General features: G+C 52.2%; 2 protein-coding genes across 2 annotated transcripts in view; one reads left to right on the plus strand and one right to left on the minus strand.

The window, feature by feature from the left end:
* LOC119389355 (serine/threonine-protein kinase mTOR-like) overlaps positions 1 to 15,594 on the minus strand; it is a gene marked incomplete at its 5' end in the record, with an annotated part of 128,912 nt that overhangs the window by 49,516 nt on the left and 63,802 nt on the right. The window contains 1 exon segment of the mRNA XM_049414409.1: positions 15,237 to 15,359. Coding sequence (XP_049270366.1) covers positions 15,237 to 15,359 — 123 coding nt within the window.
* LOC119389356 (pogo transposable element with KRAB domain) lies at positions 6,697 to 14,050 on the plus strand. Its single transcript, XM_049414408.1, has 3 exons — positions 6,697 to 7,429; positions 7,494 to 7,687; positions 13,645 to 14,050. The coding sequence occupies exons 1-3, from the start codon at positions 6,697 to 6,699 to the stop codon at positions 14,047 to 14,049; spliced, it is 1,332 nt and encodes a 443-aa protein (XP_049270365.1). The 3' UTR covers position 14,050.

Below are 15,594 nucleotides of genomic sequence, written 5' to 3' on the forward strand. Positions count from 1 at the left end.
CACATTTCAGTGCTTGCACAGGCACTCGATACATTCGGTGCCTGATGGGAAAATCATTCAACTAAGGGCCAACCATCAATTGCAAGTTTACAACTTATGATGAGTATCACCAATCCCAGCGAAGCATGGAAAAAGTTACAGCTCACTCGCACAGCTTCTATATCAAGGAGCGTTTTGGAACAATGACACAAAACGCAACAGCTGTGGCAGGAGAGCCGACGACTCGTCTGGCTTTTCCAGATGAGTGTGCGCATTTAAGCGATGTGACACTGTGTCTCTGCCACTTCCCTGAAACGCAGCATTTGCTGCTGTGTGGAGCCAATCGTTCCTAATTGTGTGCAGCACATTGCTTACTAAGCTCCTGCTGCCACTGCCAGGGCGTTTGCTGTATGGTATGCAAGTGTTTCCCGTGAGATTGTTCGTCGTGCCCACTACAATCCTGACTGCACACGGGTGCGGTGATGGCGAGCTACTTTTGTTCCGGAAAGGAACACGTCTATGTGGCACACTTAGCGGTCTTGCACAATAGAGGCAGCAGCCAATAGCGGTGCTTTGCGTTTGTGCAGTACGCTTAAATAACTGCGCTTGGCCAGCTACCAAAAAGTTAATTGAAGCTGCTTATCATAATAACATTGTCGGCAATTAATTCATACTGGTGTGTTTGCCACCTGCCGCTATCATGCCTGCATGCATTTCCAGTGCTTATCCAGAAAGCATTGCTGCACTACGCTGTGACAGTGGTCGCATCTCAGATTTTTTGGTATGCTTCACCCCATGCCACCTTGGCAATGCGGCAAAGCTGACTTTTAGAATCCACAATGGCCGAAAATGGATCAACTTGCAAAAGCACTGGTTAGAACCCGAGATGATCAACGCGGCAGAGGTGGTACCCTCAATTAATGCCATTTTGGACCTACAATTTGAGCAGAAAGTCAGAAAAATCGGCTACCCAAGAGTTTCAGTGTCACACATTTCAGACGTTCCAGACTCTACGGGGCTTTGTGAGGATGCCGCAACAGCGTACAAATTTTCAAGCATGTCTGAAAAATGGGCAGTTCACTGTATTTTGAATTTTCTATACTGAACGACTTTGGAGCGTGTGCCCTTATCAGTGCTGTTATTGCTGTGTTTATCGGTCCATCCTTCAGTCAACCCAATCTACATATAAATAAATAGGAGTTTGAAATGTGTTAGAGGGAGCCAGCTGCATTTGTGTTTGCAGAAACATTTGCAGGTGCCTAGTGAAATTATTTGGTGCATTGAGAATTCTGTGATTTTAGTTTTGGTACAAGCAGAACGAATATTTGACTATGAGTACAATGCATTTTCTATCTCTGTCGTTCTGCAATGCTGAGAATGAACAACAGCTGCTCGCTTACTTTTTTTCATACTGGTTTTGCAGCACTTTCCATATAAGAATCAATCCCTTGGCGACCATACTTTCCATAAAAAGACAACTTTTCAATTTAACGAAGTTTCAATGTAACAAAGTTGCTGATCTTACCGACTTTGTTATATCAAGGTTAAGCTCTACTTTTACACAAAAGCCTATCATGCATATAAAAAATAGGTTTGTCGTTGTATGAAGAGTAACAAACATAAAATAAACTACCCAGGATAGCTGTGCAGCTGTCAAGATTCATTGACATCGCATGCTAAAGGGACACTAAAGAGCAAAACGATTTTCCTCGCATTAGTAAAGTAGTCTTCCACGATACCAAAAACACCACGCTTTCTGCGCGAAGACGCTTAATAAGCGAGAAAACGCGCAAGAAGAAAATACAGGTGGCGACGCCACCTTGGAAATCCCGCACCATTTGCCGTGACATCACATATTTTTGACGGCGCCTGCTTGGGCCTACGTAGTTCCTAATCAGTTAAATTGAAGTACATTGTCCTTTGAGGGGGCCAGAGACTTGACATAACGAGTTTGTGGAAATTTCGTCGAGCCAGTGGCGCCAAAATACATTAAGTGCTCTTTGAAGTCTTTTACGTCACGAATGACAAAGTTCGGCGCGAAATTTAAAAATGAAACTTTGAACTTGGTTTTCTCCTCTAATAATAAACCTATGGTGGTGAAATAAACTGCACAAAAGTTCTCCGAGCACACTTTATCAATCTAAACCAATTGATTGTTTCTCTTTAGTGTCCCTTTATTAGACGTGGAGTCTGCTGCATGCTGTATATGCTCATAACAATGATGCAACTTGCTGGTGCACCAACGTAAACACAAGAGCTTGGCACCTGCTTGTTGTTGCTAATGCGATTGGCAACTGCTTGCCAGGTAGACACGCTGGACTGCTGGCTTGCTTAAAGGGACTGTCTAGCGCCCAGAAAAATTTTTTTGGCAATGAGAAGATTGTTTGTTACATTGGTGGTAATGAGCATGCTTTTATCCAAATAAAAAATTAATCATATTTTTAATTTGGCTTTGAAAGTCATGAAAGTATCAGCGCTAGCGTCACCCAACAGAGATGTGGTTCAATCCAGTGGTCGGAGCAAAAAACTGTCACAGGTAGACTTATTTTGTTGAAAACAAATATATTATAACTTAACATTGTATTTTATGCACTTTTGGCAGCTTTCCTTTGCATCAGAGAGCAATTTTTGCTTTTTTTCTCAAGCGTTCAAAGAGGCGCCCGGTGGCGCTGCCAGCGACGCATTTGCCTATCTGCCTACGGTGGAGAAACGCGAGCCACGCGAGCACTGCGTCCGGCGCCGCTTACAATAAAAAGAAAAAAAAGAAGCCGTCTTGGGCATAGAACAGCACGACTGGCTTCAGGGAATTTTTGAACCATGCCCGTGAGTAATCATGCGTAAAGTGCATAGCAGTATTCACCGAGGTTCTACATTGAAGAAGATTTTGCCTTCAGGTTCCACTTCACCAAGGCGTCCGTGTAGGCTGTCATGTCGCATATGCAACACAGAACACCTAAACATAACTGAAAAACAGCCGGGACCTTCTGTTCTTCTGTCAAGCACATCTCATGTTCGTTTTAGTTGCACGTTTGGCATGAGTAGAACCACTACAGTTCGTTTCACAGTGCCGGTGCACCAGTGTTGCTGGGACAGACCAAGTTTTCCGCTCGACTGCGGTGGTTTTTCAGGCTGACTAAACAAAGCTGGAGAGACTGTGGTAATAATATTTTATTTGACAGTTTGTGTGCTTTAAACGACCACTACGGTATTTGTTTTATTATTAAACAAAACCTTGTGGGGGTGCTATCAGCCCCTGTAAAGTTGTCTGCGCCTAATGGCACACGCGCGCCTCGCGGATAGGCTTGCGAGCGTTGGGGTTTGCGCGTAAGCGACGGCCACGCCATCGGAGAGAAGCGAGCGAGGCCGCCGCGGCCGCCGGGTGGGAAGAAGGAAGTCTCTTGGGATTTGGCGGCTGGCGTGGACGGCGGCTCCCGCGGTGGGTCCCGCAGGGGGACGATACCGCGGCTCGTTTCCCTCGGGGCCCCTTGTAGTGGTGAGTCGTGCGTCCTCGCGACGCCGCATTCGCGGTTATTGCTTGTCTTATGCTGTCTTATGTTATGGTGTATTTTATGTCTTATGTGTCTTGAGTGTGTCTTATGTTATCCGGATATTCATTGTCATTATATAAGTTTTAGCGAGTAACTAGTTTGTAATAGGATTCGGCCGGCGAGCTCGCCGTATGTAAAGAAATGGGTAATAAACGAGAAAGTGTGCGTTGAACCGACCGCGTCTGCTGTCTTCCGTGTGTTCCGAGAGCGGCGATTAAACACCCGTCTCAGATCCCACACTGGCGCCCAACGTGGGGCTCTTGGGGCATCGGACGACAGCTTTCATGGTTTGGGGCATCCTTTGTGTGAGCCGGGTTAGAGTAGGCCTAGGGGGGGATTGTCATCGCTATCGTTGGCGGCGTGCTTTCTTGAGAGCGAGGAGATCGGTTGTTGTGGCATGTTTGAACTTGTCGGCCCGCTGGTGTTTTTTTTTGCTGTTCGCAAGTGGGGAGATTGGTTGTTGTAGCATGTTTGAACACGTTGGCACGCTAAGAGTTCTTTTTTTCTGTTCGGAAGTGGTTCATTTTTTTTTTAAGAACGTCGTTGAGTTTTCAGTACGAGCCATGTGGTCCGCATCATGGGAGAGCGAGGCATAGAGTACGTGGATTGTAACAAGCCCGAAGCGAGCGAGTACGGAAGCCTCGTAGGTGGTCCGGGTTTCTGTAAATAGTTTCTTCTGTCTCTTTGACTCTGGGAGTCGCGGCTTGTGTAGCCGGGTGGCCAGGGGCCACGGGTGTCATTGCTGCTGGTATTGCGGCTCGACGCCGGGGCGTCGTGACATCGCCCGGGACGATGGGCGCCGATTGCTCGGTAAGCTGCTGTGTGCAGCGAGCGCGTAGGGCCACCTCACAGAGCTGATGTCTCCTCGTGGCTGCCTCCTCTGCGCCTGTGCGGGGTGCTCGTTTTGGATGCCGGTTGTTGTCGAGCGACTCGTTAGGCCTAAGGCTCTGCGGAGCCGCCTGTCGCGTGGGGGGACACAACCCGTTGGATCGTGGCGATGAGGTGTTGCACTCTGCTTCCCTCGTTTAATTTAGCTTGCGTTTGCACAAATTAAGAAAAGCAACATTGGTTCACTTAAATTTGTCGTCTGCCACCGCCGATATCATTGCTAGCCGTTGCTACGTGGGCGCTGCGCCCGTGGCTCCCTTCCCTTTGTCCTGCGGCATCGTTCTGTCGAGTGTTTTGAATGTACGCAGCGGGATTGACGTAACCCGTGGCTGGCTGTCCCCTGCACGTCGTCTTCGCCGCTGGCCAGGAATGCGGTCGAGACATCTTGGGCAATGGACATGCCTGTGACCTGCGCAGCTGCCTTCAAGCTGGAGCCCTCGTGAGTGTTGCCCACAACCGGAGGACGTGTCGGTGCGAGCGACGCTCTCTCGCGCCGACGGTCACGTCGCCTTTGCAGTTCCGGGACTGAGGCCCAGCCGTCGAGCCAGTGCAGCGGTGTCGACCAGCAGCTGTGTCGCGGTGCACGGACATTCTTTAGGGACATTTAGGCCACATGTGTTGTCTGTCGTAGAGCTTGTGTAGCTGTTTGTTTTCAAGTTTTTTTTCGGGATATGTGTTGAATTAAGGTTGGGGGGATGTGGGGGTGCTATCAGCCCCTGTAAAGTTGTCTGCGCCTAATGGCGCACGCGCGCCTCGCGGATAGACCGTTGGCAGCAGTGGCGCTGGGCTCGCGAGTGTTGGGGTTTGCGCGTAAGCGACGGCCACGCCATCAGAGAGAAGCGAGCGAGGCCGCCGCGGCCGCCGGGCGGGAAGAAGGAAGTCTCTTGGGATTTGGCGGCTGGCGTGGACAGCGGCTCCCGCGGTGGGTCCCGCAGGGGGACGATACCGCGGCTCGTTTCCCTCGGGGCCCCTCGAAGTGGTGAGTCGTGCGTCCTCGTGACGCCGCATTCGCGGTTATTGCTTGTCTTATGCTGTCTTGTGTTATGGTGTATTTTATGTCTTATGTGTCTTGAGTGTGTCTTATGTTATCCGGATATTCATTGTCATTATACAGTAGAACCCCGCTGATACGTTTTTGAAGGGACCGTAGGAAATAAACGTAAGAGACGGGAAACGTAAGAGCCGAAAAACAGGAAAAACGGCAAAATATTTAGTGGTACAGAATTTTATTTCAATTCTTACGAGCAGCACGAAAATTGGTGCGCTCAGCCGCGATCTAGTCGATGGATAGAAACGCGGAGCTTAGGACGGCCTTATCCACAGAAATGTAATCAACGTATGTGATTTTTTTAACACCAACAGCTGTAGGCATGAAAAAACTAAGCACACGCAATCACGACCGGCGCGGCGAGTCCGACCGCGAACCGCACGCACGACCATGCGAGCTCCAACCAGCTCGAACTCCTCCCGTTCTCCGACAAATAACGATGATGATGAGTCTACGCCAACGCGATGGCAGAAGTGAATGCCAATCTCGAAGGCCTTGCTTTCGCAAGCAATTACGTCATACACGCCATGTTTGTGCAATGCAAATCTCAGAGGCTATGCTTTTGTCAATAGTAAATGCCAATCTCGAAGGCCTTGCTTTCGCGAGCAGTTACGTCATAGACGCCATCTTTGCAATTTGAATCTCGAAGGCCATGCTTTTGTTTGCATCAATTGAAAGATTGTTGCTTGCGCCTCTCATGCGGCTAATATTACGGTCAAACGAGGCCAAGCTGCGTGAAAATGCGCCATGGCCGCTCTCTTTGGTAGTCACTCGGTCGGCTCCGGGCACACTTCGCGACGTATCATACGGGAACGGTCCGACAGTTACGACGTAACAGCGGGGTTCCTAATACATTGTATCCTATGGGAGCTATGCCGGGACCGGCGGAAAACGACGTAACAGCCGGGAAAACGCAGCAGTGAGGAACGTAACAGCGGGGTTCTACTGTATAAGTTTTAGCGAGTAACTACCGTAAAATTCCGAGCAAGCGCCCTCACCCGAGCAAGCGCCCCCCGCCTTAGTTTGGGCAACTTCAAATTGCCGCCCTTTTCCGAACAAGCGCCCCCCCCCCCCCGTTCCGCCCACACAACGCTGGCGCCACCACACAACACTGGCGTCTCTAGCCATCGCTCTAGCCGTAGCCGTAGGCATTAGGCTTGGTGTGTGTGAACGTGGTCAACGTGGTCACGTCGTACTCGTCAGTCGCCATTTGTTCATTGTGGTCAGCTGCCGATGATGCGTTCCTACACGGTTGCGAAGAAAATCGAGGTGGTGCAGTGGCATCGCCAAGCTGGACGAAATGTGCACGAGACTTCGCGGCACTTCAACATCGATCGGAAGCGGATCCGCGAGTGGGATGGAAAGTACGAACGCTTGCTGCAACAAAACTTCGGCAAGTCAAAGTTACGACGCAAGCTGAGCAACGGTGCTCCTGTGTTTAGTGAGGAGCTGGACGACGCCCTGTTCGAATTTTTTGAGCGCGAGCGAAGTGCTGGACGCGCTGTGAGTAACAGGCTGCTCGCAGAAGAGGCTTTGCGTATAGCCAGGAGCCTGCAGCTAGGAAACTTCCACGCTTCGACCCATTATATTGCCAGGTGGAAGCAGCGATTTAGCATCTCCATGCGACAGGCAACAAACGAAAGCCAGAAGACGCCAGATGACTACGCAGAAGCAGCATGTGCTTTTCGGTCATCCGTGAACGAGTTGCGATTGCGTCACGGCTACACACCATTTAATATGGCCAACATGGATCAGACAATGGTTCGCATGGACTGTCCGGCTTCCCGAACGAACAACAACATCGGGGAAAGTTCGGTACGGATCACCAATACTGGTTGTGCCCGGCGAGGTTTCACAGTTTCACTGACTGCCTGCGCATCGGGCCACAAACTCCCGGCCTTCGTCATTTTGAAGGAGCCGAGCGGCAAGATTCCGACCAAGGCTTTTATGAAACTTCGAGTGCCAGGTGGGTTTCTCTCTTTAATCGTGGGGTAGCGAGATTGCGCTAACCGCTTTTTTTTTTCTTGTAGCAAATGTCCGCGTGACTGCGTCCAAGAACGGGTGGATGTCCTCCGACAAGTTTCAGGAGTGGCTGTCGAGGGTTTGGGGCCCTAACACCGACGACGTGAGGCGGTTGCTGGTGCTGGACCAAGCGCCTATTCATAAGACGCAGGCAGCAAGGGATGCTTTGGACGAACGGGAGACGGACGTTGCATACTGTCACGTGGTCGTGACGTCGACGAAGACAGCAGTCGGCGTTTGCGGGATGAAACTGTTTATTTGGCCGAACTTGTGGCCGGAAAATGAGAACTATAACTACAGCAATACACGCTGTACAATGATAGCGGCGAACAGGGCGTCGTCCGTCGATCAACTGACAAGCGGTCACGCGTGTCTGCTTTTATACAGGCGCTATCGAACTTTCCAGCAATATCGCTGGTGGCGGCGTAATCTCTAGACAAAGCTGGAACATTCGCGTGCGGGGCGCAATCTTAACAAACTGATCTACTACGATCGCGACGCTTCTAGAACATTACTACGCGGACAGCGTCGAGCGTTGATAACCGTTCCTGCCGGTCAAACCTGAATACATCAAAACAAGACAAGAAGTGGGCGTGGCATTGCCCCCCTCTGAAAAAAAAGCATCGTCCCGATGCTTGTGAAAGAACAAAGAAGAGAGAAAAAAACAAGTGCATACATAAATACATTACAATAACAAAGGAAAAGTAGAGTCCCCAGGTTCGCTAACGCGCAAAAAACGGCTTAAGGCGCACGACATGGACGACTTCAGGTCGTGCGCGGCGTCGCTGAGAGTTCGTAATGCCGTCCGGGATGACCTCGTAGTCAAGAGCGCCGAGGCGTCGAAGAACCTTGTATGGCCCGAAATATCGCCGAAGGAGTTTTTCGCTAAGCCCACGTCGGCGTATCGGCGTCCAGACCCAAACACGGTCGCCGGGCTGGTATTCCACGAAGCGTCGTCGAAGATTGTAGCGACGGCTGTCGGTGTACTGCTGGGACTTGATGCGCAGGCGGGCGAGCTGTCGAGCTTCTTCGGCACGTTGTAAGTAGGTGGTCACGTCGATGTTTTCCTCGTCGGTCACGTTTGGTAACATGGCGTCGAGCGTCGTTGCCGGGCTCCGTCCGTAGACCAACTTGTACGGCGTCATCTGCGTCGTTTCTTGCACAGCGGTGTTGTATGCGAAGGTCACGTACGGAAGGATGGCATCCCACGTCTTGTGCTCGACGTCAACGTACATGGCCAGCATGTCGGCGATGGTCTTATTTAGCCGCTCGGTGAGGCCATTGGTTTGAGGGTGGTAGGCAGTGGTCCGGCGGTGGCTTGTCTGGCTGTACCTCAAGATCGCCTGAGTTAGCTCCGCTGTAAACGCCGTACCTCTGTCAGTGATGAGGACCTCTGGGGCGCCATGACGCAGAACGATGTCTTCAACAAAGAACTTCGCTACCTCGGCAGCACTGCCTCTAGGTAGGGCCCTTGTTTCGGCGTAGCGGGTCAGGTAGTCGGTAGCTACGACGATCCACTTATTACCGCTAGTCGACGTTGGGAACGGCCCCAGGAGGTCCATCCCGATCTGCTGGAACGGTCGCCGAGGTGGCTCGATCGGCTGAAGAAAGCCCGCTGGTCTTGTTGGCGGTGTCTTGCGTCGCTGACAGTCTCGGCATGTCCTTACGTAGCGAGTGACGTCGGCGGCAAGGCGCGGCCAGTAGTACTTTTCCTGTACTCTTGCCAGCGTTCGGGAAACACCGAGGTGTCCTGCTGTCGGGTCGTCGTGCAGGGCCTCGAGGACTTCTGGCCGCAATTCTGGAGGCACCACGAGAAGGTATTTGGCTCGATGTGGCGAGAAGTTCTTCTTTTGGAGAACGCCGTTGCGTAAGAAAAACGACGCCAGTGCTCGCTTGAACACTTTCGGAACGACGGCGTTCTTGCCCTCGAGGTATTCCATAAGGCCTCTGAGTTCCGGGTCGGATCGCTGTTGTTCAGCGAAATCGTCGGCACTTATGGTTCCCAAGAAGTAGTCATCATCCTGGTCGTCTTGCGGCGGCGGGTCCACGGGGGCACGAGACAGGCAGTCGGCGTCAGAGTGTTTTCTTCCGGACTTGTAAACGACGTGAATGTCGAATTCTTGCAGTCGTAGGCTCCACCGTGCGAGGCGACCGGAAGGGTCCTTTAAGCTAGCTAGCCAACACAAGGCGTGGTGGTCGCTCACAACTTTGAAGGGCCGGCCGTAGAGGTAGGGGCGAAACTTCGATGTAGCCCAGATGATGGCCAGGCACTCCTTTTCCGTTGTCGAATAGTTGATTTCTGCCTTTGATAGCGACCGGCTAGCATAACTGATGACCCTCTCCAGCCCGTCAGTCTTCTGCACGAGGACGGCGCCGAGTCCTAGGCTGCTTGCGTCGGTGTGGATTTCCGTATCGGCGTCTTCGTCGAAATGTGCTAGTATTGGAGGCATCTGAAGGCGTCGTTTAAGTTGTTGAAATGCCTCGATTTGCGCCGTTTCCCACTTGAATGGCACGTCGGTCTTCGTCAGGTGCGTTAGTGGCTGGGCTATTCGTGAAAATTCCTTGACGAAGCGTCTGTAGTAGGCGCACAAGCCGAGAAAACGGCGTACGGCCTTCTTATCGGTGGGTGGCGGGAAGGCAGCGATGGCAGCTGTTTTCCGCGGGTCCGGGCGAACACCATTCTTGCTGATCACGTGACCCAAAAACAAGAGCTCCTCGTACGCGAAGCGGCACTTTTCAGGCTTCAGGGTGAGTCCGGAGGTCTTGATCGCTTGAAGTACAGCTTCAAGGCGTCGAAGGTGTTCGTCGAAGTTTGAGGAAAACACAACGACGTCGTCCAAGTACACAAGGCACGTCTGCCACTTCAAGCCGGCCAGTACTGTATCCATAACGCGTTGGAAAGTCGCGGGCGCCGAGCAAAGACCAAAGGGCATGACCTTGAACTCGAACAGGCCGTCTGGTGTTATGAAGGCAGTCTTTTCTCGGTCTCTCTCGTCGACTTCGATTTGCCAGTAGCCGGTCTTGAGGTCCATCGACGAAAAGTACTTGGCGTTGTGGAGTCGATCTAGGGCGTCGTCTATTCGTGGGAGAGGGTACACGTCCTTCTTCGTGACCTTGTTCAGGCGACGATAGTCGACGCAAAAACGTAGGGTTCCATCCTTCTTCCTCACTAACACCACAGGTGACGCCCACGGACTCTTGGACGGCTGGATGATGTCGTCGCGTAGCATTTCGTCGACCTGTTTCTTGACGGCCTCGCGTTCTCGCGTCGAAACTCGGTACGGGCTCTGACGTATTGGTCGGGCACTTTCTTCTGTTATGATGCGATGTTTCGCGACTGGGGTCTGTCGAATTCGTGACGACGACGAGAAGCAGTCCTTGAATTGTAGGAGCAGGGTTTTTAGCTGGTCTTGCTCGTGCTTCGGGAGGCTCGGGTTAACATCGAAATCTGGTTGGTTTCGTCGATTCGTCGAAGCAGGTTCGGTAGCATCGAAGAGGGCGAGAGCATTGCTGGATTCCACGAATTCGTGGATGTAGGCGACCGTCGTACCAATGTTGAGGTGCCTATATTCATGGCTGAAATTTGTCAGCACTACCTTTGCTTTGCCATCACACAGCTCGGCTATGCCTCTTGCGACGCAAATCTGACGGTTGAGAAGTAGGTGCTGATCGCCCTCGATGACACCTTCAAGGTCTGCGTGTTCTTCGGTGCCGACGGAAATGATGATGCTGGAGAGAGGCGGAATGGTGACGTGCTCTTCTATCACATTCAATACGGGCTTTCCTGGCGTCGTGTGTGGCGGCAGCGCTTTTTCTGAGGTTAGTGTTATTGACTCAGATCTGAGGTCTATTACGGCACCGTGTTCACTTAGGAAGTCCATCCCAAGTATCACGTCCCTGGAACAGTGCTGCAGGATAAGAAAGCTCGCAGGATAGGTTCGGTCACTGATGCTGACTCTTGCTGTGCAGACTCCAGCCGGCGTTATCAAATGACCTCCAGCGGTGCGGATTTCAGGACCTTCCCAAGCAGTCCTAACTTTCTTCAACTTCGCGGCGAATGACCCACTGACGACGGAATAGTCGGCCCCAGTGTCGACGAGAGCGGTAACGTTGTGTCCGTCGAATAGTACGTCGAGGTCGCTAGTCCGCCGTCTTGCGTTGCGTGTACGTCGCGGCGTCGGGTCACGGCTACGTCGGTTTGCACCGCTGCTTCCGCGTTGCGTCGTCAGGTCTGCTTCCACGGGTCGCAAAGTTGCGTCTTCAGGACGTCGTTCGGCGTGCGGCGGGGGCTCGGAACTTCGTCGCGGCGTCGTCGTCGACGGCGGAGGATCTTCAAAGTTTCGTCGTTCAGCAACCGCACCTCCATCGGTTGCTGCCCTTAGTTTTCCGGATACGGGCTAGGTGACCGGCCTCGCGTTGGGCCAGTGTATGGTCGGCGCTGGGGGGAGACGTAGCGGCCTGGCGACGGCGAACGGGAAGGTTGTCGGGGTGTCCATTGCGTTCCCGCGAGGTAGTCGGCGATGTCGCGTGGTCTTTCCCCTCGTTGTGGACGCGGCGCGTCGATGGCGAACCCACGCAGTCCCATCTGTCGGTACTGGCAGCGGCGGTAAGTGTGGCCAGCTTCCCCGCAATGGTAGCAGAGTGGGCGGTGGTCGGGGGCGCGCCAAACGTCGGTCTTCCTCGGCGTGTATAGCTGGCCGGCTGGCGGGCGGTATGACGTCGGTGGCGGCGGCGGTGGTGCCTGGCGGCGGAACTGCTGGGGTGGCGCGGCGTCTTGACGTGGACGAGGAGGGGGGGCGTTGCGTCGGGCTGCAGCGGCATAGCTCACTGCTTGCAGCTGTGGCTGCGCTGACTCGGAGGTGCCCAGAGACTGCTGTATTTCCTCTCGGACGATGTCAGCGATCGAGGCAACTTCAGGCTGTGGTAAGGGTAACAGTTTGCGCAGTTCTTCGCGCACGATCGCTCGGATCGTTTCACGCAGGTCGTCGGAGCCGACATGAACAGCTGGGCTGTCTTGAATCGAACGGCGATTATACTGGCGGTTGCGCATTTCCAGCGTCTTCTCTATCGTCGTCGCCTCTGAGATGAATTCTTGGACTGTCGAGGGCGGGTTCCGTATCAGCCCAGCGAAGAGCTCTTGCTTTACCACTCGCATGAGCAACCTGACTTTCTTGTCCTCAGGCATGGCTGGGTCGGCGTGGCGGAACAGTCTGGTCATTTCCTCTCCAAAGATGGCAACACTTTCATTTGGAAGTTGAACCCGCGTCTCTAGCAAGGCTGCGGCCCTTTCTTTTCTGACGACGCTTGCAAACGTCTGCAGGAAAGCGCTTCGAAAGGCGTCCCAAGTTCGAAGAGTGGACTCCCGATTCTCGAACCAGGTCCTTGCTGCGTCTTCAAGGTAAAAGTAAACGTGTCGCAGCTTGTCCTCGGAGTCCCAGTTGTTGAATGTTGAGACCCTTTCGAAAGTCTCGAGCCAGGTGTCTGGGTCTTCGAATGACGACCCGCGGAAGGTTGGCGGCTCCTTGGGCTGCCGGAGTAGGATCGGCGCAGGCTGCACGGGGTCGGTCATCGTCGCTGCGGTGGGTGTTGGGACCTGGGGCTGCCTGGTTTTTTCGGGAAGGAGCCCGTGCTCTGGCTGCAGTCCCTTCTGCCTGCGGCTTGTTCGACGATCCGGGTTTTCTTTGCTGTCGTCCTCCTCGCGGCTTGGGCTTGGGTCAGCGCTTCGCGGGGGCGTCCGGATCATGGAAGAAGCAGCACCTCCACCAGATGTCACGTGGTCGTGACGTCGACGAAGACAGCAGTCGGCGTTTGCGGGATGAAACTGTTTATTTGGCCGAACTTGTGGCCGGAAAATGAGAACTATAACTACAGCAATACACGCTGTACAATGATAGCGGCGAACAGGGCGTCGTCCGTCGATCAACTGACAAGCGGTCACGCGTGTCTGCTTTTATACAGGCGCTATCGAACTTTCCAGCAATATCGCTGGTGGCGGCGTAATCTCTAGACAAAGCTGGAACATTCGCGTGCGGGGCGCAATCTTAACAAACTGATCTACTATGATCGCGACGCTTCTAGAACATTACTTCGCGGACAGCGTCGAGCGTTGATAACCGTTCCTGCCGGTCAAACCTGAATACATCAAAACAAGACAAGAAGTGGGCGTGGCAATACGTTCCGGCTGGCTGCACGAGCATACTGCAGCCGGCGGACGTGTATTGGAACCGGCCGTTCAAAGCAAACCTTCGCAGGAGCTGGGAGGAGTTCATGCGTAGGGCTGAAAAAACACCGAAAGGAAATCTGCGGAAGCCGTCGCGTCAAGACGTCCTGGATTTCGTGGCTGCGGCATGGGAAGCTGTGTCAGAGGAAACCGTTGCCCAGAGCTTCAAGGGCTGTGGTATCTCTAACGCGCTGGATGGCTCAGAGGAAGGCTGTCTGCATGGCCGGCTGTCCGACGTTGGCGCCGTTCCCCCGGAACATCGCGATGGGCTGCAGGCCGAATGCTGCAGCCTATTTTTCGATACAGACTCTGAGGACTCCTTTGACGGATTTCAGAGTGATTAAAGCTATGCTGGAATAAATTGTTTGATCATTCTGTGCATCGCTATGACCCGTGTTTGTCAATTTCATTAAAAGAAAAAAAAACTTCCGCCGCCATTTTGAATTTTGCAGAAAGTCCGAGCAAGCGCCCCCCACCTTTAACTTGGTTATTATCGCTAACTCCAGGGGGGGCGCTTGCTCGGAATTTTACGGTAGTTTGTAATAGGATACGGCCGGCGAGCTCGCCGTATGTAAAGAAATGGGTAATAAACGAGAAAGTGTGCGTTGAACCGACCGCGTCTGCTGTCTTCCGTGTGTTCCGAGAGCGGCGATTAAACACCCGTCTCAGATCCCACAACCTAATGAAGCCTGCAAAAACTGCATGTGGTTCCAGTTTTCGACTTTCACCGGCACTACAATTGTCATCGCATCCACCAACCAGTGTTTGTGGGCATCCTCACACCAATGGAAGAAGACCGAACGCAGATCGAAAAACTCTGTTTTAAAAATTTCTACTCACTTTCTAGAGAAATCACTGCAAGGTTAGACCCTTCAGGGGGTATGCTTTGTATTGCGATACAAGACAGAAAAGCGATGAAGGATGGTAGACAGTCCCTTTAAATACTCACAACCTTGAGCTGCTGTACATTTGTTCCCTAGTTCAGCAAAGCCAACTTATCAAAGCAAGAGGGACAGACTGTTCCTCTCTGAGCTGTTCACAGAGACGTGCCCCCTTCTTTACCTTAGTGCATAACCTTGAAATCACCTGTTGCAGTGGCCACACTTAGCTCCACCCTTTATGTTGCCATTACATATCCCGGCCACGGCGGCCGCATTTTCAATGGAGGCGAAAATGCTTGAGGCTTGTGTACTTAGATTTAGATGCACGTTAAAGAACCTCAGGTGGTCAAAATTTCAGAAGCCCTCCACTACGGCGTCTCTCAGAATCATATTGTGGTTTTGGGATGTTAAACCACAACAATTATTGTTATTACATATCAGAAGATGTTGAGTGCAAGCAAACATAGCCTAAATATGTGCCACTGTTCGCAAATTCCGATTCACTGAACTGCAAGCTGAGATTATACGAGAATGTGTGTAACATGACCACATGTGGCTGGAAAACAAAGCCTGCTTTTCAAATGAGATGCAAGGAGGGCATCTTGTGTGTGCGTGAGAAAAATCATCCAAGAAAAGCAAGGAATACTCACTGTTATAGCCTGATTGACAAGCCTGGCACTGTGCTCCCGCATAACACCAAGGGCACGTAATGCTGCTCGGCTGCGGGCAGGAAGTGCAGACTTGGATGCCACAGTTAGGGGGTAGATGAGGGCCTGGAAAGCGTTTAGGTTATCACTGATTCATACTTAACGTCCACCTACTCCAATTTGAAGTATTTTATAAACGAATGCTACCCAGCGCCTGTTAAATTCAATAGACCATTTCCATCATTGTAAAGCTAGCTTTCCTGTGATGCAGTTTGCCCAACTAATGGTGGCTAGTCACTTTTGCAAACAGCATGTTCAAGCGCAGCTCGCTTTCACTATCATGCGGAAAATGCAGCCTCAG

Source organism: Rhipicephalus sanguineus, chromosome 4 (genome assembly GCF_013339695.2).
Source record: "Rhipicephalus sanguineus isolate Rsan-2018 chromosome 4, BIME_Rsan_1.4, whole genome shotgun sequence".
NCBI classification, from domain to species: domain Eukaryota; kingdom Metazoa; phylum Arthropoda; class Arachnida; order Ixodida; family Ixodidae; genus Rhipicephalus; species Rhipicephalus sanguineus.

Excerpts from the sequence above, each read along its gene's own strand:
- LOC119389356 (XM_049414408.1), top strand. The coding sequence starts at position 6,697 with ATGATGCGTTCCTACACGGTTGCGAAGAAAATCGAGGTGGTGCAGTGG. Across the intron at positions 7,430-7,493 it reads TATGAAACTTCGAGTGCCAG|CAAATGTCCGCGTGACTGCG; the intron begins GTGGGTTTCTCT and ends TTTTTCTTGTAG. Across the intron at positions 7,688-13,644 it reads CGGACGTTGCATACTGTCAC|TGGGCGTGGCAATACGTTCC; the intron begins GTGGTCGTGACG and ends CAAGACAAGAAG.